At 40.0% G+C, this 25,994-nt stretch overlaps 1 protein-coding gene across 1 annotated transcript in view; it reads left to right on the plus strand.

Annotated features, from left to right (window-relative positions):
* The window catches only part of LOC135212824 (uncharacterized), a 102,857-nt gene extending 76,863 nt beyond the window's left edge, over positions 1-25,994 (plus strand). The window contains exons 3-6 of the mRNA XM_064246595.1: positions 8,419-8,631; positions 21,179-21,399; positions 23,494-23,628; positions 24,879-25,994. Coding sequence (XP_064102665.1) covers positions 8,419-8,631; positions 21,179-21,399; positions 23,494-23,628; positions 24,879-25,961 — 1,652 coding nt within the window. The 3' untranslated portion in view covers positions 25,962-25,994. The remainder of the gene's footprint in view (positions 1-8,418; positions 8,632-21,178; positions 21,400-23,493; positions 23,629-24,878) is intronic.

A 25,994-nucleotide genomic window follows, 5' to 3' on the forward strand; every position in this document is an offset into this window, starting at 1 on the left:
CCAACCTGGAATAGAGAAGAACGGACGGGAATATCCAGTTTGGCTTGAACTATCGTCTTAGTATTCTGTTCACCATTGAAGCTTTCCTTCGAGGAAGACTTCTTCACTCTCTTTGATAGAGACCGAAGGTGGTCGATCTCCTATCCTTATTTTGTTTTCTTGAAGGAAAGAATTTAGGATGGAGATCGTTGTTCAGAATCCTACAAATATACTACGTATATTAACCTCGCGACATGATTCTGCTAAGCAGTTGAATGGTCCGAGGGGTAGGCGCATATCCTGGTTATTCTACGGATTGCGACTTAGACGAAAAGTATTCTAATTGAACTGCAACTCGGGTTGCCTGCAACCTCCCAGGAGTTTCCAGTTTCAATTTTATATACTTATGGTGTTGTCACAACAACACCATTTAAGCTTTTATATTTACCGAAATTCGTTTCGCATAAATATAATTGCTCGAGCATATCTTTTTATGCTCGGTGGTTCTAGCCGAACGCATTCCTTCGTGGAAAGGATTACTTGGCAACTCAGGATGACGAGTTAGCGACAGCTACTGCGTATTGAATTGCCTGAGGCATTTCAGTACTAGCTGCCGCTTTGAGATGGACGGTTGGTTATGTCTTTCTCACCTGCTTTGATTGAATACCAACCGTATCTCTGCCCAACATGAATGACCATCTACTGCTGTGACGCTAGTATTCATTGTCTTCGGTATTGCGAGAATTTTAAACAGATATCTATTCGACTCTCATCTTTCTGTTTACCGCACGGTAACAGAATTCTGTAATAGTCTCTTGCTGCATCGCACTGCGATAATGCGAATGATTTTTGCGGAATCTGAGTTTGTCCTCAAAATATCTTGTATTCGGAGGTGTGCAATTGTTCATTGTTCACCCCGGATTAGCAGATGTATTGAAAGACATCGCCTACTCCCACACCTGCCAGCTCTACTTCCAAACGTTCAGCCCATGAGAAGCAGTTCTTCAGGCGGCTCTCCCCTGTGTTTCATTACTGAAGAACGCCCGCTTTCACTGCACACCGGACAGCAATGAAATGGCGGTTAGCGTTTTCAGTCATTTGTAAGCACAGGTTAGAATCTTGAGATTCCTTCTCTCGATTCAGCTGGAAGACGTAGGTTGCATTCATTGCCTACCTTCGTCTTCAACGTCACATAGTGTTGTTTCTCCTTAAGCTGAGATTCAACGTCTATGAGATTTTCTTGCCATCAGGGACCTCGGTCTTTTGAAGGCAATTGACTTTCGCCTTTTGAGCTTATGCATTAAGAGAATCATCGCCGCGCCGTCCGGCATCGGTGACTAACAAGTATTTTATTTGTTTGGTCTCTCAGCATAACTCTTTAAAGGGCGAAGGTCACGTGACTTACCCGGATGCTTGGACAACTTGCCTCTACTGATTCCGAACCAGTCAGTCGGCAGCTGTCAGAGCGCCCGAGTCAGTTACGAACTATGCTGTGGACTTAGTTCGGTTGTTCCAGAGCAATCATTACTTCGTCTTAATAGCTTGTCAGTATGAGTACTGTACATAACCAAAGTCGAGAAGAGGGATAGGTCATACGACTATCCCCTTCTTTTCGTCTTAGGTAACTGCTTGACTTCTCTTGAGAAGTCAAGCACAAAGGGATGGGGATTTGTGACGCTCGATTTCGTACCGATCTTCGTAGCGAAGACTCAGAACCCTTCGGTAACTGACGATTGGTTCGAGTCCTTCACAATACCCTCCCTAATGGACTTCACCGCCTCCGATACGAAGGCTATGCTGCTTTGTCCTGTGAAGGCGCGACGGAGCTGTCTGAAGAAACTCGACACCCAGGATGAGTGTGGACGCCTCTTCATCATTCTCTCGCGTTCCGCAAGAACTTCTCCGTGGCGCAGGTAATGAAGGCAGGCGCCTGGTCCAACCGGACCGCATGCACCTCCTTCTACCTTCGGGATATTGCCCACAGTTCCTTGGATCTTTTTCCTTGGGAACCGTGGTGGTTGCTCAACACGTTGTGTAGTTAACCCAGACCCTCGCAGGCTGAACAGCATCGAGTCCTGGTGTGACCGTAAGAATGGATGAGGAATGAGAGTGTGACTGGCTCCTCTTCCATCTTTTTCTTCCCTCTACCTCTGGGTAGAGGGACACGGTCGTCACCCTGCTGGGTAAGGACGAGATGCAGGTGAGCTACTCAATAGAGCACCATCCTATCCCTTTCAGTAGGGATAGGAGTAAATATCCACCCCTTCTTCCTCCAACAAGGGGGGAGGAAGTGGATGCCAATTTGAGACAAACCCATCATTTTATGATTGTCTCTTGCAAACAGGAACAAGTTCTTGCTTGCTGGTACGAAGAGATACGCTTGCCTCTCTCTTAGTACTTGGCCCAGAGGTCTGACCATTGATCCTGCGGTGCACACCCCGATCAATCGGACAGAGGTTTGGATCCCTCCCTTGCTCTTACGACCAGGGAGGCACTCCAGGGTTGGACGAACACCAGTCTGTTCACCAAAAAGACTCAGATTCCTCCCACCAAGAAGTGAGTCTTCCTATTGTTAAAGGACCGAGGGTTTGTATTACGTATCGGAACAAATGACAATTTGTCGAAAATTGCATTTTTCCTAACTATACAAACCTGAGGTCCTTTACATATAGTCCCACCTCATGCCACCCCTCACTCTGCAACTTTTTGCATGGGCCTAAAGCAAAAGTGATTCTTCACCTCTCGGGCGCGCAGGCGCGCGCACGATCGGACAAGCAGTTAACTACCGTTCTCCCCTTGTTCGAAGCTTACGACCGTCCCAGCTGCCGCTAGTTACCTTCCTATTGTTAAAGGACCTCAGGTTTGTATAGTTAGGAAAAATGCCATTTTCGACAAATTGTCATTTTTCGACAATTTTGGTAGAGTCAAAGTTGACCGAAGGTTGAAATTTTGGCACTTATTGTTATTTATATGAAAATATTTCAAAACTGATAAAAGCTACAACCATGAGTATTTTTTTTGTTGTATTCTACATGAAATTGCGCACATTTTCATATATAATACTCCATGTAAAGGCTAATTTAAAATGGTGCAAAAATTGTCAAAGTGACTAAATAATTTCTGAGATGTGTCACTGATACTTTTTAGTGCGATCAGAAAGAAATTTGCGCTTGCGCGCCTGCGTAACGATTGTAAACAAAACTACCTTGATCCGTGAGCTCCCAGCTTCCCCCAAGGCGCGTGATTCAAAAGTTTTTGGCTGGTAGGCCTATAAGTATTTTTCTGCAAATTTTTTAAAAAAACTTTTTTTATGTCGACGTTTAATGCGTCTAATAGGCACCCGAGAGACAATTTATGTCGACGTTTAATACGTCTAATAGGCACCCGAGAGACAATTTATGTCGACGTTTAATACGTCCAATCGGCGTAAGAGGGTTAATCTGCTTTATTTGATTATTCCCATTGTTCTTTATCTATTGGCCATGTTCCCCTTTTTTCTTACCCTTTTCAAAATTGTATAACATAATTTACCCAGACCTAACTATTCTAAGTCAAAAAGCAATCGTAAAAATAAAACTAATATGATTTATTTTATTTATTTACTTATTTATTTATATATTTTTTTAATCAAATTCCTTGCATATCTTTCTGTTTCATCCAGACACATTGGAAAGTTGTTGGAGTCAAAACTGACCAATACATTAAGAATGGCTTACTTTCATACAAGGTTTCTTGGTTGATTTTTCCGTAGCTATTCATTTCTTTTAGATAGAAATTAATTATGGCTAAACCTACTGCCATAAGCATATTATAAGTAGCTGAAAGGATAAGAAATATGAAAGGTGACTTTCTTATTTGTCTATTTCAGATATTGTTTTTTTTACAAAAAAAAACCTACTGTTGTAATTAGGGGTTGTTCTTTGGCAGCTGGAACAATACAGGGTGTAACACGAGTGTATGCAAATATTTTGGGGAATGAAAGATAAAGGAATTTTGAGCAGAAAATGTTTTATAAACATGCATTTGAAGGCTTTGGTTTATGGTGAGGGGAATTTTAAAATAACCGCTATCATTAGTGAGGCTTTCATGCGATGGAGTTTGTAGCGAGAAGTTGGATCGAGTATAGCGTGAGATGTGGGCGAGCGAAGGTACCGTATAGGAGTGATGGAGGGATTGGGCCGATGTTAATAAAGTATCTCCCAATAAAATGTATTATTTCGGTTTGTTTTGAAGAAAAAAAAAATGCACGCATCATTGAATCTTTTTCCCTTCCTGTCCATGGTATTCAGTGGACACCGATAAAAAAGAAAAGAAAAAAAAAGTAAGCCTAACTAAATCTCTCATCCATCGAAGGTAGGTTTGCTTATTCATTAGACACCTATTAAAGATTTTAAGTTTACTTTAAAAAATCTCTCCTTCCATCTAAAGTATTCATCAAACACCAGTCAACAGATGATTGTTGCTTAGAAACATTTTCTTGCTTTAGAATAACTTCCACTGCCCTCTAGACCATGCACGGCATTCCATGCAGGGGTTCATTATTGTACAAACGTTAGAGCGGCACCTACTACAAGTGACGTGTGGGTCGGTCGCAGCCGAAGCCAAAAAACGAGAACACGGAAAACCTGGAGTTCCGGGGCACACACTTTGACGAGGCCGAGAAGGAGCAGAAGAAACCATAATAGCAGCACACACACACTCAAACACAAGCAAAACGGGCAATGAACTGGGTAATGGCTGAGAGAGGTCAACCACAACTCTTGTCCAGGCGATTAAAGAAAGACATGCTGTAGCGTGGGTGCGTGGTCCTTGACCACTCTTCACCCGATATATGCATGCATTGCCAGATCTCACAAGATTCCTTGCTTTCGTCTGTGATTTAAGTAGATCCAGCTAGGCGCTAGAAATTTTCCTGTTGTTAAGATCTCAGGTTTGTAGCTATGAAAAATACAAATTGTCTCAGAAAATTTGCCATTTTGTCTTGGTCTCTTGTGCTTCAAGGAGTTCCACCTCTAGGCCTATGTTCTAAACTTTGCTGTTCTCTAAACAAATTGATTCATCTCTGTATGATTTTTCCGGTATGTTAAGCACTCTTGATATCTCTAACAAGAACTTGCACCGAATGCAGTGTAATAATGGTCTCTCGCTCGGCAAGGGATGTGTCTTATACCAATAAATGACACATGACATCAGATTCCTGTGCACATGACGACAACGAAAGCAATAGAGTGAGGTAGCAAGGTGGTGGTGGTTGTTGTTGTTGTTGTTTTTTTTTTCTTTTTTTTCTGTAAACTTTAATACTATATGGAATTGTTCAACTTAACTTAATAATGAAATGATAATGTAAGGATTATGTTTATGCAATACTACTAGTGATAGGTGTCTCCTATCTACTTAGTAATGTATGTCAGTTGTTGTGATATGGCGTTTTTTATCTCTTCGTTTCGTTTACATCAGTTTTGCTATATGGAAAATAGTTTTACACAATAACCTAACATGATGTTCTAAAGATATCAGTGACTGTTTTTAACATCATTACATAAGATTTCTTCCATCTTCGAAAAGAAAAATAGATTAATAAGGCATGAATCGTGCGTCAGGCAGGTGAACAAAAATTATGAAACTGCCACCACTTGTTTGAGTGTGTGTAGAAGACACAACTGAAGCTATGGTACATATGACTGAAATGCTGACATTGTAATTCATGTGGTAATAATGACACATTTAACTTAATGTTATGAATGAAAATATATATACAAAAGATGCATGGCATATGCTGTGTTCATGTATGCATGTTTGGTGTGCAGAGGTGTTTGTTGTCGGGGTGTTAGCCAGCCAGGTAAGATGGAGGTGTGTGGGTCTGCATGGGACCGTACAGACTTTGAAGCTTGATAACAAGGTAATTATTAATTAGCTGTATATTAGAGAATGGGGCATCCACCACACTTGGTAAGCAACAGCTTTTTCTGTGGTTGCCTTGCTGTGCGGATGTATTAGGATATTTCTCTCATCATGGCTATTGACAGAGCATCCTTAGTTTGTACTCTAGTATTACCTTGTTTGATTTTTTGATGACCTTGGGTAGTTTTTGGTGGCGAGTTTGTTGGTGCGTTAGAATTCTTCCCCAAATAAGAATGAGTTGCAAAGATGTCCTGGCTTAGTAGAGGTAAGGATTGTTTGTTATCCTTCAGCTGCATTTAGGTTCACTTTTGGTCTCTTACCTGAGGGAAGAATCATGGATTGAGGAACATTGAATCACTGATATCACCCCTTACCTGTTCTTTACTTCCCTTGACCCCCATACTTCTTCTCCTGGGACTGGCTATACCTGTGCAGAATTCTGTTGTGTGATGCCAGTTCTTGCTACTTCCTACTCAGACATTCCTGAGGTGTGATTGAGTCTACTCTCTTCTAGCAGCAGTCTAAAGAGATGACAGGGTGGTGCCCTTGAACTTGATGGACTCCTTTCATATTCCAATTCATGGCATTAGCTGAAAGTACTAGCATTTTGTCTTCTAGGACAAAGTATATCATTCTGAGCCCCTTAGGCTGTACAGTCTTCTTGGAATTCATATGCTCCTGTATCTAGTTGATACACACCCAAGAAACTTGACTCCAGCCCAGGAGTTGACCTATCTGGGAATGTAATTGGATTTAAAGAGTTAGATGGCTACTGTTGCAGAAAAATTAGTAAAAAAAATTTCTTGGTATTCTCAGAATATTTTTCGCTTTGTACACCAGGTTGAGGATAAGTGCTATCCAGTTTTTCCCTCAAGAGGCTGTGGAATCAGAATATTCATTCAGGTTCTTTCGTAAAGCAAGTCTTCAGATAATTGGTTATCCGAGTCATCAAGGAGGCAGAGCTAAGAGTTCCTGTACCTTCTGACGAGACTGTAATCCTAACCTGGGAAGAAGAGAGAAAAGATGAGATAGTTTTTACAAAATAGATTTTTTATCCGTAAGTTTGCAAAGATTTATGGAGGCTTTGGGGGATATTTGTAGTGGATCTGTTCACCACCAGGGTCATCGATCAGCTGCCAGGATCCTCAGGCATGGGTGGTAGGCACCATGCTTGTAGATTGGATGCAGCTAGACATACATGCTCTAAAGGTCAGTCAACTTAATTTAGGTAATCTGTAGTGGGAGTGCCTGTTGCCTATGTCCAAATGTTATGACTACGATATTTTGTTTAAGACCCTGCTGAGAGATTCAAACCTGGACCCCTCATATGTTCAAGGTAAAGCTTTATGATGTAAGAGCAATGGTAGCCATTAATTTTTTATGAATCTGTCCTTAGAGTAGCAAACGTGACTTTGTAGATGAAGTTCAGTTTTTACGTTGTATTATTTGTCGGGGCATCAAAATACAATGTGAATCTTACAGGGCATTAATGCCTCTCCTTTCAGGAAAGGATATATTATCCAGAACAATTTGAGTAGATTTGCTCTATTGTTTTATAGTTAGTAGGTTATGTTTTGGGTTTTTGTATAGCCTGAGGGTACCTGTGTTCCTCTGCTTAACAAAGCAAAAGGTTGGTTGCCATCCCACATTCACCAGAGAGTGGTATCCTTTGCAAGGTGCCTCTAGCTTCATTTTGAGGGCTTTTTGACCTGATGAAGTATTCCTCACTTGGCAGCAATGTTGGCCTGTAGAATCAAATCATCAGGTTAGCACTATCTCATTCCTTGTAAAACAGTTTCCTTGGGGGTTGTTTTGCCCTCACTGGTTCACTTCCTATACTGATATAGGAATCAGTTATCATATTAAGAGGTAAGTTTATTATTAAAATTATAAATTTTTAAATTAAAATTACACAGTCCCTGGTTATCAGGAATCTGGTTTTATGGTGCTTGTCTAATGCCAAAAATCACTGATTATTTGGCACCAAAATGACCTGATTTCTGGTTATTGGAGCCAGTGATTAGACTATCTAACAGAGGAGCATTAACCAGTTATCGGCGCCAGAAATTGTCAATTTACCGTTATCAGCGATATTCACTTACCAAGTTGTTGGAACGGAACCCGTCGATAACTGGGGTTTGTCTCTCTCTCTCTCATTGTTAAAAGATTGGTAAAAGTGATGATTTGTAGTTATCCAACAATTAATTTCTTTACTTTGCTCAAAAATCTTTATCAGAAATCGGGCAATACTTTTAAACTATCCAATATACATGCATAGTATACTAACTATCCCAGGCAACACTGTTACCACCTAGGATAGGAATATGGTGTCATTTGACCTCATTAAATATTCAGTAGAATAATCAGTACCAGTTGTGTTACTCACTCATCTTTTTATTTGTTACATTGTTATATATTAAGATATATTACTCTTCTCATTTACGTACAGGGCTGTATCAGATTTTTAGGTAACATCAGTGGAGAAGGATTTGTATAGGTTTACTATTGATTTTTTAAAATTTTATCTTTCTCTTATAGATGGTGTGTGGCGTGGAGAAGCTTTGACGCGTGATCACAAACCTGAAAACATTCAGGAAAAAAGTAGAATTACTGAATGTGGAGGAAAGGTCATCAATAAATCTGGAGTACCACGTGTTGTGTGGAATAGACCAAAGTTTGGTCACCAAGGCCCTGTTCGTAGGTCAACCCCAATGGATGAAATTCCATTTCTTGCTGTGGCCCGATCATTAGGCAAGTATAAGTGTGTGTGTATTTTTTGAAAGATTACATTACATTATCACATACTTTATTAGCACTATATTGTGTAATTTCCAATTTTTATGTTGCTCTGACAATTTTGTATGCAATTAGTCATTTGGCCTAAGGATATGTAAAGGAAGCCCACACGTCCCAGTCTGTGTATGCAGAGAATGCAGGTCAGCACTGACGCCAATAGTACATAACTTCTGTGAACCTTCATGTGTAACTAACTGTGGATTTTGTCAGAATATTATTTTCAACATATCAATTACCAAATTTATAAAGAATAATCTGGAAATTTTCATATAAAATTCAGTTTTAGTTGTTGACAAGAAACCTTTTGGGCAAGTTGTAGTTTGACTCAGTGGTATGATCAACTACGTGATAAAAGTATTGAATGAGTTGTTGACGTAGGGAAATTTGTGTTTCCATAAATTTTGGGAATGTAAACAATATCAAATGCAAATGATGTACATGACAATATTTATATTCTGTAATACAGTAATGATATGATGATAGTAATATTAATACTGTTATTGGATACAACAAGCAAAAGAACCTGTATTTAAGTCATCATTATTATTAATATAGTTGCACTGTTTAATTTTTGCAAATTATCACTTCTTCAAAAAACATTTCGGTTTTGTAATTTAGAAGTTGTCCTATACTACAGATATGAGATAAGTTTATGAAAATTTGCCATTATTTTTGGCCTCGTCTTATCTAAAGGTTGTCTTATACGCAGAAATATATGGTATAATTGTATGTTATAAGTGCAACATGTACTGTTTAACGTACGATGCTTTATGATTAAGGCTTAGACAGTCAGAAGTTTCAAATTTGAATTTGGAAAAAATCCCATTTGAAATTATTTAACCCTCTTACGCCGAAGCCCTAAAAGCCAAAACTTCTCCCGTATGCCGAGGCGGGTTTGGAGTGATCGCGGAAGCGGAAAAAATAATTTTTTCAAAAAATCACAGCGCGCTTAGTTTTCAAGATTAAGAAATCATTTTTGGCTCCTTTTTTTTTTGACATTGTCTGAAGAGTAGTATGCAACCATCAGAAATAAAAAAAAATATCATTATCATATATAAATAATGTGATATATGGTAGCGACAAGAAAAAAATTCATACATAATTGTATTCAAATCAAGCTGTGCGAAAAAAGGTTAAGGCTAACGAGTTACTTTTTTTATCGTTGTATTATACACTAAACTGCGATCATTTTGATATATAACACATTGTAAAACGATCAAAGCAACACAGAACAAATATCACAAAATGATGCATGAATTCGTAACGCGCGGACGTAAAATTTTTTTTTTTTTTTTTTTTTTTTTTTTTTTTTCAAAAATTCACCATAAATTTAAATATTGTTCTAGAGACTTCCAATTTGTTTCAAAATAAAGACAAATGATTGAATATTACAATACTGTAAGAGTTTTAGCTTAGAATTGCAGTTTTCTACCATTTCGGACGAGTTAAAGTTGACCAAATGTCGAAATTTTTATATATTTTTTTTTATATGCAAATATTGCAAAAATGAGAAAAGCTACAACCTTCAAATTTTTTTGTTTGTATTCTTCATGAATTTGCGCACATTTTCATATATGAAACTATAAAACACCTAATATGAAAAGGAGCAAATATTAGGAGAATGCGACGTACATATTTCGGAGATTTGCGGCCGCGAATCGGGGCGCGGAGGGATAGAAAGTTTTTTTTTAAAATTCACCATAAATCTAAATATTGTGCTAGACACTTCAAATTTCTTTCAAAATGAAGATAAATGACTGTATATTACTAGATTGTAAGAGTTTTAGCTTACAATTGCATTTTTTGACTATTTTGGTAGTCAAAGTTGACCGAACGTGGTTTTTTTTCTATTTATCGTGATTTATATGCAAATATTTCGAAAAAGAGAAAAGCTTCAACCTTCAATCATTTTTAGTTTTATTCTAAATGAAATTGCGCACATTTCCATATGTAAAACCTTATGTAACGACTAATTTTAAATGGTGCAAACATTTCGACAAACGCAAGAAAAATTTTTATTTTTTTCGGTAGTTACCGCGTGGACGTAAGGAAATTTTTTTTTTTTTTTTTTTTTTCCATAAATTCACCATAAATCGAAATATTGTGATAGAGACTCCAATTTCATACAATCAACTTACCTGTCAGATATATACATAGCTAAGACTCCATCGTCCCCGACAGAAATTCAAATTTCGCGGCACACGCTGCAGGTAGGTCAGGTGATCTACCGTCCTGCCCTGGGTGGCAGGATTAGGAACCATTCCCTTTTCTATTCATATTTTTTCTGTCGCTTGGAATGTAAACAACGTTGGCAGTTCCTCCTGACTTGATTTTTGGATTTCATCGCCATCGATCTTCTGGGCTATCTTTTGCAGGGAAGTACTGGATCTTTGGTTCGGCATACGCGTATTAATTTGTTTTAATAACTTTGGCTTCGAAAATTTCGAAGAATTGTTTACGTGTTACTACCGAACTTTTCGGTAGACACTCACATAGTTTGCAAGAAGGAAAATTTTAATATTTATTCATAATAACGTGTAGTAAATGTTAGAATTGATTGAGCTAACTTCCTTCTTGAGGAAGTCAGGAATAGAATAGTTACGCTTCCTTTAGAAGTTTTTATAACTCTCGTACTAACGAGCAGTTAGAGCATTAACATTACTAGTAGTGTTGTATCCTCATCTCCTTCTTACTTCACAGAATCTTCAAATTCATATTGCAATTTGAAGACAAAGGAATGTAGCTCAAAATACGAGCTATTGAAAGGTAAGAAGTGATGTGGTTGTTCAGGACTCTCGGACAATGTAGCGCCAGCCAAGCGCCAAATGCCAATACAGGCGAAAAACGCCAGAGGCGGACAGTTCCAAGGAACTCTGTCATGGCCGGATATTGAGAAGAAGCGGGCCTCCAACCTGGCGCAAATGCGCCAGAGGCGAACAAATCGGACAGATATAAGAGTGTCCGATGTGGACATCGCCAGACAGCCTAGAGACTCTTCCAAGCTCGAAGCTCCAGCAAGTGTGGAGGAGCCAAGCCAGGCGCGAGGCGCCAGCCAGGCTCTAGGAGCCAGCCAGGCTCTAGGAGCCAAGCCAGGCTCTAGGAGCCAAGCCAGGCTCTAGAAGCCAGCCAGGCGCCATCCAGGTGCCAGGCTCCTTCAAGGCTAGGCTCCAGTCAGGATTGAGGATCCATCCAGGCGCAAGGCTCCTTCCAGTAAAGAGAAACCTAAAGCTCTGTCATGTAAGAGGGCTAGTCCCCATTGATATGATACAGGTAAGGCTCTGCCATGTAAGTGGGTCAGCCCCCATTGGCACGATCCGAGAAGGCTCTGTCGTGTAAGCGGGCTAGCCCCCATTGACATGATCCAGAAGGGTTTGTCAGTCATAGGTCCTACCTCGCTGAAACTCTTGAGGCATGCAAGACTCATAGACAGTAATCATGAAGTCTTCTGCCAAGCTCCAGGCGCAAGGCGCCAGCCAGACGCAAGGCTCCAGCCAGGCGCGAGGCGCTAGCCAGGAGGGAGGAGCCAATCAGGCGCCAGCCAGGCGCAAGGCTCCAGCCAGGCTCTAGGCGCCATTCAGGCGCAAGGCTCCAGCCAGGCGCGAGGCGCTAGCCAGGCTCCAGGCTTCACCCAGAAGAGATCTATATCAAAGAATGCCCTGGCCTTCTTTGAGACAATGTGATCTCCTAAGCACTTGACAAGTGCATTGATGATTCCTTCAAACAGCTGAGAATTAAAAGCGCATGAAGTGCGAGCTTTTTCTGTATTTCTTGTTCTTTCCTTAACAATATGTCATAAGGACATATTAGCTGTCCATACGGGAGATGCAACTCTGTGTTGACTTCCCATATCCGAAGGATGTCAAGATAACATACGAGAGATCCTTCTCTCTTGGTTGATACGTGTCTGCGGATACATTGCTGGGATAGGGAGCCGATACTGATCCTTAACTAGTGAGTTAAATTTTAGTTAACGCCGTGTTTTTTCTTTGGGTTGTTTGAAAGGAGTTTGGGGATAACTCTTTTCAACTTAAGCACTAACCCTCGTGTTAGGATCAGGTGATCGGGATCGGTGTTGTGCTCCTTAATTATGCCACTAGGCATAGGCATATTGTCATGTAAGAGGCTCTGTCGAGTAAATGGATAAGACCCCCATCGACAGACCCACAAGAACTCTTAGCCATAGGTCCACATCCTCGCTGAGGTTCTTGAGGCGAAGCAGATTCCTAGGCATTAGCCATGGAATCTTCCGCCTGAACAAGTAGGAAACCAAGGTTTTATTTAATTATTACCTACAACGTATGTTGTTTACCTGTCTATTCAGTAAATAGTTGTCTCTTACCCACCACCAAGGGTGTCAATCAGCTAAGTATATATCTGCCGGGAAGTTGCATGTACAAAAACAAATGATATTGTTAGAATACAATAAAGTTTTGTACATACTTACCCGGCAGATATATACGATGAATGGCCCACCCAGCCTCCCCTCAGGAGACAGGTGGAAGAGAAAATCTGGTTCTAGAACGGGAACGGTTCCTATTCCTGCCACCCAGCGGCAGGGGGGTAGATCACCTGACCTACCTGCAGCGTGTGCCGCGAAATTCGAATTTCTGTCGGACGTCAGAGACATAAGCTAAGTATATATCTGCCGGGTAAGTATGTACAAAACTTTATTGTATTCTAACAATATCATTTTTAGTGTTAGTGCAGTGGAGGGTGCGTTCTGATCGGCTCTGTTTCGCTCCCAGGCCTAGACCTCTTCCAAGCTCACATACCCAGAGGAGAAGGAAAGTCGAAAGCCTTACGGAGGTTATGGAGAATCCCCACCGATCAGGCGTCCCCTCGGCAGGATCTGTAGAACGTCCCAGACTGCCAAGTTCGCCATTGGAAAGGCGTCCTAATTAGTAGAGGGTGCGTCCGATTGGCTCTGTCTCGCTCTCAGGCCTAGACCTCTTCCAAACTCACAAGTCCAGAGGAGAAGGAGAGTCGAAAGCCTTACGGAGGTTATGGAGAATCCCCACCGATCGGGCGTTCCCTCGGCAGGATCTGTAAAACGTCCCAGACTGCCAGGGATAGCCATTGGAAAGGCATCCTTTAAAAAGTGCATCTCTTCTTCCGTTTCTTCATCTTACATCCGAAAAGACGAAGAATGTACATGTTTGGAGTTCGGACGATCTGGCTCGTTCTCTGAAAACTAAGAGAACTCCGACTCACTGAGCGAGAGGCTGAGAGCCAGCCAGCAAGCTAGCGAACGTTCCAACAACCAGCAGCGAGCCGCGTTACAACAGACTAGCGCGAGCCGCGTTCCAACAGACTAGCGCGAGCCTCGTTCATACAGATAAACGCGAGCCGCGTTCCAGAACTTTTTTCTTGGCGCAAGGCGCCTTCAAAGAGAAAACGGACGGCTAGACTTAGGAGCCTTAGTGGCAATCAGAAGGATGCTTCCATTGAACGTTTACTGGCAAGAGGCTCGTATAACAAGACTAGAGGCGCTCGGATCTATCAGGGCGCACGGGACCTTCCACGCAAGCGGAACGTTCCAGGAGCGAGTCTCCTTTCTAGCGTGCGGAACTATCCAGACGCCAGGCGCTAGGCGCAAGGATCCAGACGCCAGGCGTCAGAAGATTCCAAAATCTTCATTTGAGAGAGAGGTCAGTCGCGAGACTCCTCTTTGAGTTTTTTAACTTGAGCAACTTTACCCTGGCAAATGTGCAAGATGTCGCACAGGCGGCCGTTGCTTTTGTCAGAAGGATTCTGATACTAAGAGAAGCCCCTTTTCATTATTCAGAAAGACTCCTGTGTTAGGCAGAGTTTCCTCTCAATGCGGACTCTCTCCTTCATCCATGCTCTTCCTCGTTTTGAGGAGGCAAGAGCTTTGGGAGTTTTTCTTGATAAGAATCTCATCGACGTTTGGGTATGATGGCGGATAGGAAATATCTACTTCCTTCCGTAAACCCTAGTGATGAACAGGAATTCTGTCTCTTCCGCGATTTATGAGGAAATCAAGAAGATTTAAAGAGTTCCTGGATTAACTTCCTTCCTTAAGAATATATATATACTCTTTCTATCGTTCTATTAACGAAAAGAACGAAGGTAGTAGAGTTTCTGCTGTATGAGAATACGATACGGTCAAATCATAAACACATACCGTAGTTACTTCTTTTCTGTGCAACTCAATTACCAGTATCCTTCTACGATTTTCCTAGGAAGGACTACGCTTAAAGGGATTGTTAAGACAACACCTACTTAGCTTCTAGATTTATCGAAGTCTTGTTTCGCTTAAATATGCTTTAATAAGAACTTCCTGAAGTTCGATAAAAATTCCTTTATTAAATGGAGTAGCTGGCAACTCTGGAAGAGTAAGGCCAGACGGCTAACGGGGACTGCTTTCGCTGAGAGCCTGAGACCAATGCAGTACGCCAGTTACTGTCAGTACCATGTAGGTGTCAGTCATGAGCGGTCGGGTGTATCTCTCTCTCCTGCGGGATGGAATAGCTATCCGTATCTCTCCCCTACAATTGCGGTCTTAACCTCGGATTGAGGGGATAGTTAAGCTAACATAAATAAAATATTGTATGCCTTTTGCTAAGAAGCTTTCAATAAGAGAGATAGTACAATCTTTCAATGCTGTTTACCGTAGGTAACATTATTAAAGGATTCTATCGCAGCAGAACATTATATTATATAATGCTCTCAGGCTTACGAAAGCATAGCTTATTAGAGTACCTGCTCAGAAGAAGATGGATGAGTCGGATGGGAAACATTCTCTTTGGGGCAGAACTTGTTTCCCTGAATGGACTATACTACGTATATAAAGCTTTTTCCTACTAAGAACGGAATTAACATGTGAAAGGATGTCGGGTACCATAAAGGCACAGGTGTTCTGGCACATAACAAAAAGAATTAGAAGGAAGCGCCAGCCTGGCGCAATGCGCCAGAAGTGCCAACATGGCGCAATGCTCCAGAAGCGCCAGCCTGGCGCAGTGAGCCAAGAGCACCATCCAAGATTTTCTCGTTTTAGCGAGTTATTAACCTAAGAGTCCAGTAGCCTCTCGGACACCAGGCTCGGTAACGGCAAGATTCGTTCCTGATTTCGTTACCCATTTAATCACTTAGGCCAATTCCACGACTCTCTCATATCGCAAAGAGCATCGAGAATCTCTTTTTTTCGCTCCTATTCGCGTTAACAAAGAGATCCTTCTCGATCGACGATAATAACTGTTAACATGTTTAACATTTATTGGGAAGAGTTGTGAGAACCTGCGGAAAGTCTTCTTCATAGATCTCTCAGTAAGGTAGAAGACGAACAGGCTTCCTATAGACTGCTTCCTTTTCCTCGAACCAAGAGAGGTAGCAATATACGCCATCTTTATTTTTTTTAGAAAGGGGAATAAACTTAAGTCTTTTTTTTTTTTTTCATAAATATAAATTATTTGCAGAATTTAAGATAAAGGGCGTCAAAGAAAGAGAAGATAATATTTTATGCCTCGTTTTGGCCTTAGAGAGGTTGGATTCACAGAGGTCACGTTCTTCTCACAGCATGTTTTGGAAGTCTTTTCCAAGACAGTCTGAATATTCTATCAGCATCTATTATAATGGACCTTAACAACCTCTCCACTCTGAGTCTGTCTGCGTGCAGACTGACCAGAAGTGGACATGAATGAGAGGATTTTTCAAGGTAAATGACAATAGTCATGGACAAGATATAGAATTGCTGCAGATTGTGCTAGAGGGAATGAGGAAACTGTCCTCTTCCGATACCTCTGTGAACCACATAGCGGTTTTTTCTTCCCTCTCAGAGGGAAGAATCAACTTTGTATATACAGTAATACTTTGGGTTACGAACCGATTATTATACGAATTTTTTAACTTACGAAGTGACGCCCTCATTCTGGAATACGAATGCGCGAATTTCCATCATGGGAGGCCGCTTGATTTGTTTACATCGGATGAGCGTGGGATCTGCGAACGCATTTTTTTCGGCCAAAACTTAACGCCTGCTTTGTTTACATCGGATGAGCGTGGGATCTGCGAACGCATTTTTTCGGCCAAAACTTAACGAGGGTCACGTGACTTCCTCCTACGCATCCCTTGACCCTTTTTAAACCATAACTCTTTCAATATCTCGCTGGCGGTAAGATTTAACGCATCTGTCCGTTATACGTCCTCAAATTTGCTTAGTGATTTCGCGCACGTGTTGTGCTTCCGTGATAGTGCTTATACATTACTATTACCCAAATACTAAAGACAATGGCTCCCAAGATGACGAAGGCAAGCAGCAAGAAGGAAAGCATAAGAAAGAAGGAGATGATTACAGTCGAAATGAAGAAGGAAATTATCCAAATGCATGATAAAGGCGAGTGCGTGAAAGACATTGCAGCATTCTTCAAGCGGTCGCAATCAACGATCTGCACTATTTTGAAGAAAAAGGAAGAAATTAAAGCCAGTAAAGCATCAAAAGGTGTCACAGTATTGACGAAACAACGGCCTTATATTCTCGACGATGTAGAAAATTTGCTCATAGAAAAATATTTTTTCAAAATTGTGAAAGACAACATAGTGTTGCGTAAGCGTAAAATTAGTGATCGTAGTGAACGGTGCTCTCTAGAGAAAGAACCAGAAAGTTTTCCAGAAGTGTTCACGGAGGGAGATTTCCCCCCCAAGCCCTAACCCTCTCCTCCTCACCCTTCCCCTCCTCCCGTCTCCGTCAAGCCAGCAGCCACACTCGCCAAAGGTAAAGTTCAGGTTTTACTGTGCATGCATATTAAATCTAGTGTTTATATTTAATTTCATTCTTCAATTTTATAATTTTATGTAATTCCTACACGAATTTTCAACCTTAGTGAACAAAAATAAATGGAAAAATATGAATTGAAATGGTTATTCATGGTCGGGTGGAACGCATTAACCGTATTTGCTTTTTATAACATTCTTATGGGAAAATCCATTTAGGTTACGAATTTTTTAGGTTACGAAGCAGGTTCTGGAACGGATTAAATTCGTAACCCAAGGTATTACTGTATCTGTTATCAAAGAACGCAGTAAAAGGCTATACTCTGTCTCTATAAAGGGATTGGAGATAGCAGAGGATTAAGATCTTCGTGATCTTATACGATACCTCAATATGACAAGAGTAGGATATCATGTACTTCTAATGGGATCTTTTTTGTGGCCACAGATTCTATGTTCCGACAAGATGAAACTGCTCCTCATCAAACTTCTTTGAGAAATTTTTATGAGGGAATTCTTTGTTTTCTCTTGGTCCCAAACGATCAAGAAGACAAGTGAATTTTTTTTTAGCATTGGAATCTCGCATCAGATTCTATGGAGATTAGGCAATGGGTTCTTGCCAGCATAGTATGTCTGGCAAAAGAACTAAAACCCCCTATTCCTGATTCAATGTTTTCAGATAGAGGTTTCGTTGTCCAGGCAGGGTACTTACGTTTTCATCTACAGTAGAATGGTTAAAACGTTTGCCTACAGAGTCTTTGGAATGCGATGACGGCTCGAAATGCTTCCCAGAAGGTGTTCAGAGGGATACAATAAGGAGCTAGAAATCAGGAGTACTCCCAATTTCAGCTCGGAGTCTCCTTCGACTTCCAAGCTTCTTCCCTTCCTTCGGACAAGGATAGGGAAGATTCTGCAACGAGAAGCCCCTTCAACAGGTAAGAAGAGATCTTGTGAGCAAGGGAAGTACTCAAGAAGGATCCTCCTCGGAGGAAGACTTATCTCATACTGTTAGATATCCTATCGTATACTGGATGTAGCTGACTACAATCACCTCCCCTTGCCGGAGAGGCCAAAGCTCAAAGTGGAAGAATTTCTTCCACCCTTCTCCAGTCTTGTGATTTACTATTGTGGATGTTCAGGACTTTTGGACAATGTAGCGCCAACCAGGAGCCTTATGCTAAAACAGGCGTAAAAACGCCAGAGGCAGACAGCCCCACCCAAGAACACTGTCATTGTCTGATGAGGAGAAAGACCGGGCCTACAACCTGACACATGCGCTAGATGCGAACATATAGGACAGATGAGAGTGTCCAATGTGGACATTGCCAGACATCCTCGAGACTCTACCAAGCTCGAAGCTCCAGCAAGTGGGGAGGAGCCAACCAGGCGCCAGGCAGGCGCAAGGTACCAGCCAGCCGCGAAGCTCCAGGCAGGCGCAAGGCGCCAGCCAGCCGTGAGGTGCCAGGCAGGCACAAAGCGCCAACCAGCCGCGAGGTGCCAGGCAGGCACAAAGCGCCAACCTGGCACGAGGCGCCAGCCAGGCGCAAGCCAGGCTCTAGGCGCGAATCTCCAGCTAAGGCGCGAGGCGTCAACCAGATGCGAGGCGCCAGTCAAGCGAAAGGTACCAGACAAGCGCTAGGCGCCAAACCAAGAGCGAAGCACCAGCCAGGCGCGAGGTTCCTGCCAGGCTTCAGGCTTCAGTCGGGAGAGATCCATTTCAAGAAAGCCCTGGTCTTCTTTGAAACATGGAGATCTCCTAAGCACTTCATAAGTGACTTGATTCCTTCAAACAGCTGAGAATTAAAAGTGCAGGAAGTGCGCGCTTTTGCAAATTCTTGTTCTTTACATAACAATATGTCATATAAGACATATTAGCTGTGTTGTACGGTAGAGGCAACTCTGTGTTGACTTCTCATTACACAAAGGATGTCAAGTTAACCTACAAGAGATCCTTCTCTTTTGGTTTATACGTTTCTGCGGATACGTTACTGGGATAAGGAGCCAACACTGATCCTTAACTTTGAGTTAAAGTTTTTTAACTTAGTGAAATTATTGGGGTTTTTGAAAGGAGTGTGGGGATAACTTTTCAATTTGAGCGCGAACCCTCGTGTTAGGATCAGGTGATCGGGATCGGTATTGCGCTCCCTCATAAGGTGTATTGTCATAGAAGTGGTCCAGTACCCATTGACAAAGTCCTTTCAGGCTCTGCCGAGTAAGCGGTTCATACCCCATCGGCAGACCCACAAGAACTCTTGGCCATAGATCACATATCTCGCTAAAGTCTTGAGGTGATGCAGACTACCGGGCAACAGCCACGAAGTCTACCACCTATCAGATAGGAACCAAGGTTATTTATACCTACAACATATGTTGTTTACCTGTCTATTCCATGTTAGCTGTCTCTTACCCTCCACCAAAGGGTGTCAATCAGCTATGTATATATCTGACAGGTAAGTTGATTGTATGAAAATGATATTGTTATAATACAATAAAGTTTCATACATACTTACCTGGCAGATATATACATAGCTAAGACTCCGTCGTCCCCGACAGAAATTCAAATTTCGCGGCACACGCTGCAGGTAGGTCAGGTGATCTACCGTCCTGCCCTGGGTGGCAGGATTAGGAACCATTCCCGTTTTCTATTCATATTTTTTCTCTCCCACCTGTCTCCTGCGGGGAGGCTGGGTGGGCCATTAATCGTATATATCTGCCAGGTAAGTATGTATGAAACTTTATTGTATTATAACAATATCATTTTGTTGCAAAATGAAGGTACATGATTGAATATTACTAGAATATAAGTGTTTTAGCTTACAATTGTGTTTTTCGACCATTTCGGTAGTCAAAGTTGACCGAAGGTTGAAATTTTTGCACTTATTGTTATTTATATGAAAATATTTCAAAACTGATAAAAGCTACAACTATGGGTTATTTTTAGTTGTATTGTGCATGAAATTGTGCACATTTCCATATATAAAACTTTATGTAACGGCAAATTTAAAATGGTGCAAATATTAGGACAATCGTACGAAAAAAAATTATCGGAAGAGTTACCACGCGGACGTAAGGAAAAAGTTTTTCATAAATTCACCATAAATTTAAATATTGTGCTAGAGACGTCCAATTTGTTTCAAAATGAAGGCAAATGATTGAATATTACTAGAATATAAGAGTTTTAGCTTACAATTGCGTTTTCGACCATTTCGGTAGAGTCAAAGTTGACCGAAGGTTGAAATTTTGGCACTTATCGTTATTTATATGGAAATATTTCAAAACTTATAAAAGCTACAATCATGAGTATTTTTTTGTTATATTCTACATAAAATTGCGCAAATTTTCATATATAATACTTCATGTAACGGATAATTTAAAACGGTGCAAAAATTATGTCAAAGTGACGAAATAATTTTTGAGATGTGTCACTGATACTTTTTAGTGCGATAAGAAAGAAATTCGCGCTTGCGCGCCTGCGTAACGATTGTAAACAAAACAACGCCTTGATCCGTGAACTCCCAGCATCCCCCAAGGCGCGTGATTCAAAAGTTTTCAGCTGGTAGGCCTATAAGTATTTTTCCGCGAATTTAAAAAAAAACTTTTTTGAGTCTACGTATGGTACGTCCATTCGGCATACGGGAGACATTTTGACTCGACGTTTAATACGTCCATTCGGCATAAGAGGGTTGATTACTTTACTAGATACAGTTTTTGAAAAATATAACTTTATTTTGAATGTCATATAGTAGTTGTGCCTAATTTTTTCCTTTTGTTTTAGGTGACTTGTGGAGCTACAATGCAACAAATGACCAATTTGTGGTCTCTCCTGAACCTGATGTTTGTGTTGTACCAATAGATATCACACGCCATAGATGCCTTATATTTGGCACTGATGGCTTGTGGAACATGCTAACGCCTGATAATTCTGTCACACTAGCTCATTCTGCTGAAAAGAATAATGAAAAACATTACCTTGGTGTTCCTACCTCATGTGGAAAGGTATGTGTATGTTGTTTTTGTTTTTTACTTTTCATAATTTAGATTACTGGCTTAATGATAAAGCAGACTAATTTTTATCAGATTTAAGGAAGGATTTTGATGGGCATCCTTTCATAGGTTGTACACTTCTTTGTATAGTATTTGACATTGCTACTATAGAAGGGTGGCAGGATTTTCATTTGCCTGAGATAAAAAAAACTTCATAAAATAAAGAACCAAAAAAAAAATTTTTTTTTTCCCATAGGTAAATAGGCTCTCAGTATTTGAAATATTTTAAAGGTTATTACTAGGGATGATTGGAGTGATCACAAAGTTTGTGCAAGTATAAGGAAAGTTGAGAAAACCTTATGCAGAGGCTATTGTGACATGCAAGCTATTTTTTTTTTTTATGTAGGTTAGGCCTGGTAATAACAAAAAAATTTGGCTCTGTATTGTTATTAAAGGGTATTATTATATTGTACATACTTGACCAAATCACAAATTTAAAAATTTGAGAGAGGGAAAAATATTTGTTTATGTCAGACTTATGTTACAGTAGTTCTTTATTGCTAACTGTCACCTTTATATAACAGGTAAGTGTGTTGTATGTCTCAGTTTGTTAGGTATCAGATGTCTATGTTAAGATTAGTTTATATTACTTAGTAATATATTTAAAATACAATTGACCATGAATGGAATTATTGTTTGACAAGACCCTTAAGTCGCACTTCAGACTCCTATGTGTATTCTGCAGACTTGAAAATACTTCAAGGTAAAGTTAAAGCTAAAGGGTGGAAGACACTATAGACAATAGATAGAAGTAAAAAGCCACACAAGGCTTACTGAAGGTGTAGTCTCCCAGTGGTTGATAATTGCAGTAATGTTTTAAAGTGCACTGCTGAAACGTTTTAGAACTTCGGTCCCGTGAATAGTTTTTTCGTTAAAAGTCAGATGTTGATTGTATTAAGTCACATTTCACTAGCATTAATGCTGAAGCAGGATGAAACACTTGTTGCTGCTATGACAGGTCAGGCAGCAATATAGGTAAATGATTGTTGAATGGCATTAATGAGGCTGGAATGTTGATTGTCATTTTTAACCCCCACCCAAAAAAAAATTCATACATGACAATTGGAAAAGTTGTTTTACAGTGATATTTTCAGATATAACTATCCTCTACCCTTTCTTGTTAAGAGATAATTGTCGTAATTGATAAGTAAATATGAGAGTCAGATTCCATCCTGAGTCTTAAGTTCAAAACTTGTATTCATTTGTATTATTGTATGTCCAAAAAATATTCATACTCCATCATAAACTGAGCATACAAGGAAAGGTCCAAACTATTTAGTTTATACCAGTGGTTCCAAATCTCTCTTAACAGGCATGGGATTTGCTGCCATTTGAGTGTATGAAACAAATTTTTACCAAGCAGTGAGCCCTTCAAAATTGTCAAAATAATTCTTGTATAAGAATTTTACATTTGACAGATTATACAAAGCTCTTGGAAAAGTCGAGATATGTTGGATTTTTACCAATGTAGGCATGAGGGAAATTAGGATACCAATAAAGCAGACCAGATCAAATTTAACCATCCCAGTAGTAGTCATTTAAAAATCTGCAAAACTTGGTAACAATAAATTAAATCAGGTGTATGGTTTAATGTGGTATTCTTCAAAGCACAAAGAACACTATGCTGAAATCATTTGATCATATCTGAATTGGTCACTTACTTGACGTGACCCATGGGTACTTATTGAAGCCTGTATGACCTAATCCCTGTATGGAGAGAATGAAGATCGGCACTTGACAGTATATGAATGTGTGGGTTTTAGCCAACAGCAACTGTCATGTTCTGGAAATATGTGCAAGTCAGTAAAGGAGATTTTGTCAGAATCTTGTTTCAATTTTTCTAATGAAAATTTTTAAAGAATTGTTAAGTTATTAGATAAAATTTAAATTGTGTCATTATCAAACTCCTCAAGTCAGGCTTGTTTGAGTTCAGTATTAGTCAGTGGTCTGGTTAAATGATTGATATCAGAACAAAGTGTTTAGGTGCAGATATACAAAAACTTTTAAGTTGTTAAAACCAAAAAAGATATACTTTTGTTTTTCCAGCAACGGTTGTGGGTCAACCCTTCAAAGTCTGTTGTAGCAGGTGCTCTTGGCCGATATCTGAAATTAAACCTTCGTGCTGACAACACAAGTGCTGTAACGGTTTTTCTTGATCCTCCAGGAAGACCAAAGCGAGAGGTAAGCCACTCACTATCTCTTGATTTTATTTTGTTTCCACAGCATGTACACTTTAGGGAATCACTGTTTGTTGTTGCTTCTCATATATTGCATTCTCCCTTTAACTTTTTCATCCACTCCCCTGGGGTCTGTTCACATATTGGTTCAACTTCATGCTTCAGTTTTTAACTCTGAAATGACTCCGTGGCCTGCCAGTCTCTTACTGTACCTCTACTCGAATGTTTCTTCCATCTTACTCTCCACCCACTCCTAACAATTGTTTCATGGTGCAGCTGCAAGGTATTCCTCCTTTTGCACCTTTAAAACCTTTTCACTTTCCCTTTTAGTGTTGAATGACCTCAAAGGTCATTTAGCCTAAATTTTATATTGAGTTTTCCTTTGGCCATTTTTTTCTGATGCACTTTCATTGTATGTCCAAACCATTTCTTAAGGAATTTTTAAAGCATATTAGGAAATCCATTCTTAAAATCCACCTTTATAATACTACCTTATTCTATGGCAGTATTTTTTAATACAGCAACCCCCTCAACTTTTCAGGTTTGTGGGTCTGCCCTTCTGATAAGACTTATAATAAAAAACTGAATAGTATAGCCTACATGTGAAAATTTTGTTTATCCCACAGCTGAAAGGAATGCCATATAATTTTAAGATGATTTATCCAAATATGTATTGCATAATAATGTGTAAGTAAATCTGTTGCTTATAATAAAAAAGACATAATAAAAATTGAATAGTATAGCCTACATTTGAACATTTTTTTTTATCCCACAGCTAAAAGGAATGCCATATAATTTTAAGATTATTTATCCAAATATGTATTGCATAATAGTATAGCTGAAAATTAATAATGTTTAAGTCAATCTGTTGTTTTTTGTGTTTTTCCATCAATAATTTTACCACCAAGTTTTTCATGTACGTGGATGCTAGGGATTTAGCATTATTTTTAACTAATATTATTTACATATTTTAGCTCGGATTACCATTTTACATTCAATTTTTGTCTGAAATGTAAAAGTCTTGAGTTTAAAAGTTCTAAAGTTGTACCATTAAGCTTGTCACTTGGCCTCCAGTCCAGGTTCAACTGTTTGAATTTTCATACTACTATTTTGTTATTTTATTTGATTAACAGTTGGTTTACAGAAATCAGTAGTATAATGTAATCTTGAAGTTTATTTCATATCGGTGTTCACTATAGAAAAGTGTTTTTCAATAATATGCTCTTTAGTCACTTTTTTTTTTGCTTTTTTTAGGTATTGCTACAACAAAAAGGTATGAAGAAAGGGTCTCCGGTGAAGCCAGTAAAGAAAGTAGGAGAAGAGGAAAAAACCCGTGAAGCAACTGTGAAGGTTCATGTATATAATCAAAATCAGCCTACTAAACATGAAGGTATACGGGGATTATTGCGCATCAAAGAACGTTTACCAGAAAAGTGGCAAACAAATGCTAACCAGGAGACTTCATCAGGTGTAGAAGAAGAGGTTCAGGGTTGCGGCAGTTTAGGAGTCCAGGATACTTGTGACGATGAGGGTTCGTCTGGTGATAACAGAGACCCATTAGCTGTGCACACAACTGACCCAGAGACGACAAAAATTGGCTGCTCAGAATGCGGGTGTGCAAATGTTCATGCAGTTCCTAGTACATCAGGTGATAATCTCTCAGTTAATAGTGCACAAAATATTCCTACAACTGTGTTACCCCACACCTTGCCAAGTTTTTCACCACCCAGTGAAAATGAAGTAAAAAGCAGATTGGAAAGTTTACCATCTGGGACAGAAACTAAGTCATCTTTAAGAGATGATATTCAAATTCCTGTGGTATCAAGTAGTACACTTAGTCCAAAATCAGATAGTAGAAATAGAAAGCCAAAAACCATTGTGTCCAAGGGAAAGGGTCCACCAAGTACAATATCAGATAAAAGTGATAGTCGAAGAAAGACAAGGTCCAATATAAATGTGCCAGTTGGTGTGGAGAGTGAAAATAGAGAACAAACTCCTCCTGTCCCTTCAAATAACAATAATGAGTGGAAGGAGAAAGATGAAAAGGCTGGGACAAGTGCAAAGGAGAAGAAGAACTTTGGGAGTCCAAAAATGGACTCTGCTCACCGTGTTTTGAAGTCTGTTAACAGAGGGACTCCTGAACATGTAAATCAAAATACCTGCTCCCCAAAAGTTGGAACACCAAAGCGCAAGAGGATAATGGATATTGAGTCTGAACCAATAGAACCTATAGCAAAAGCAGCTCGAGTCCACACACGTTCTCATACCTGGAGCCGTAAGCCCATGGTTACAAGAAGTCAAGACAGGACCCATAAAACTCCTGCTAAACAAAAATGAGATTAAATTGAGTGTTTTGATTTTTCATTTGTT

The sequence above is a fragment of the Macrobrachium nipponense genome, chromosome 41 (assembly GCF_015104395.2).
Source record: "Macrobrachium nipponense isolate FS-2020 chromosome 41, ASM1510439v2, whole genome shotgun sequence".
NCBI lineage: Eukaryota > Metazoa > Arthropoda > Malacostraca > Decapoda > Palaemonidae > Macrobrachium > Macrobrachium nipponense.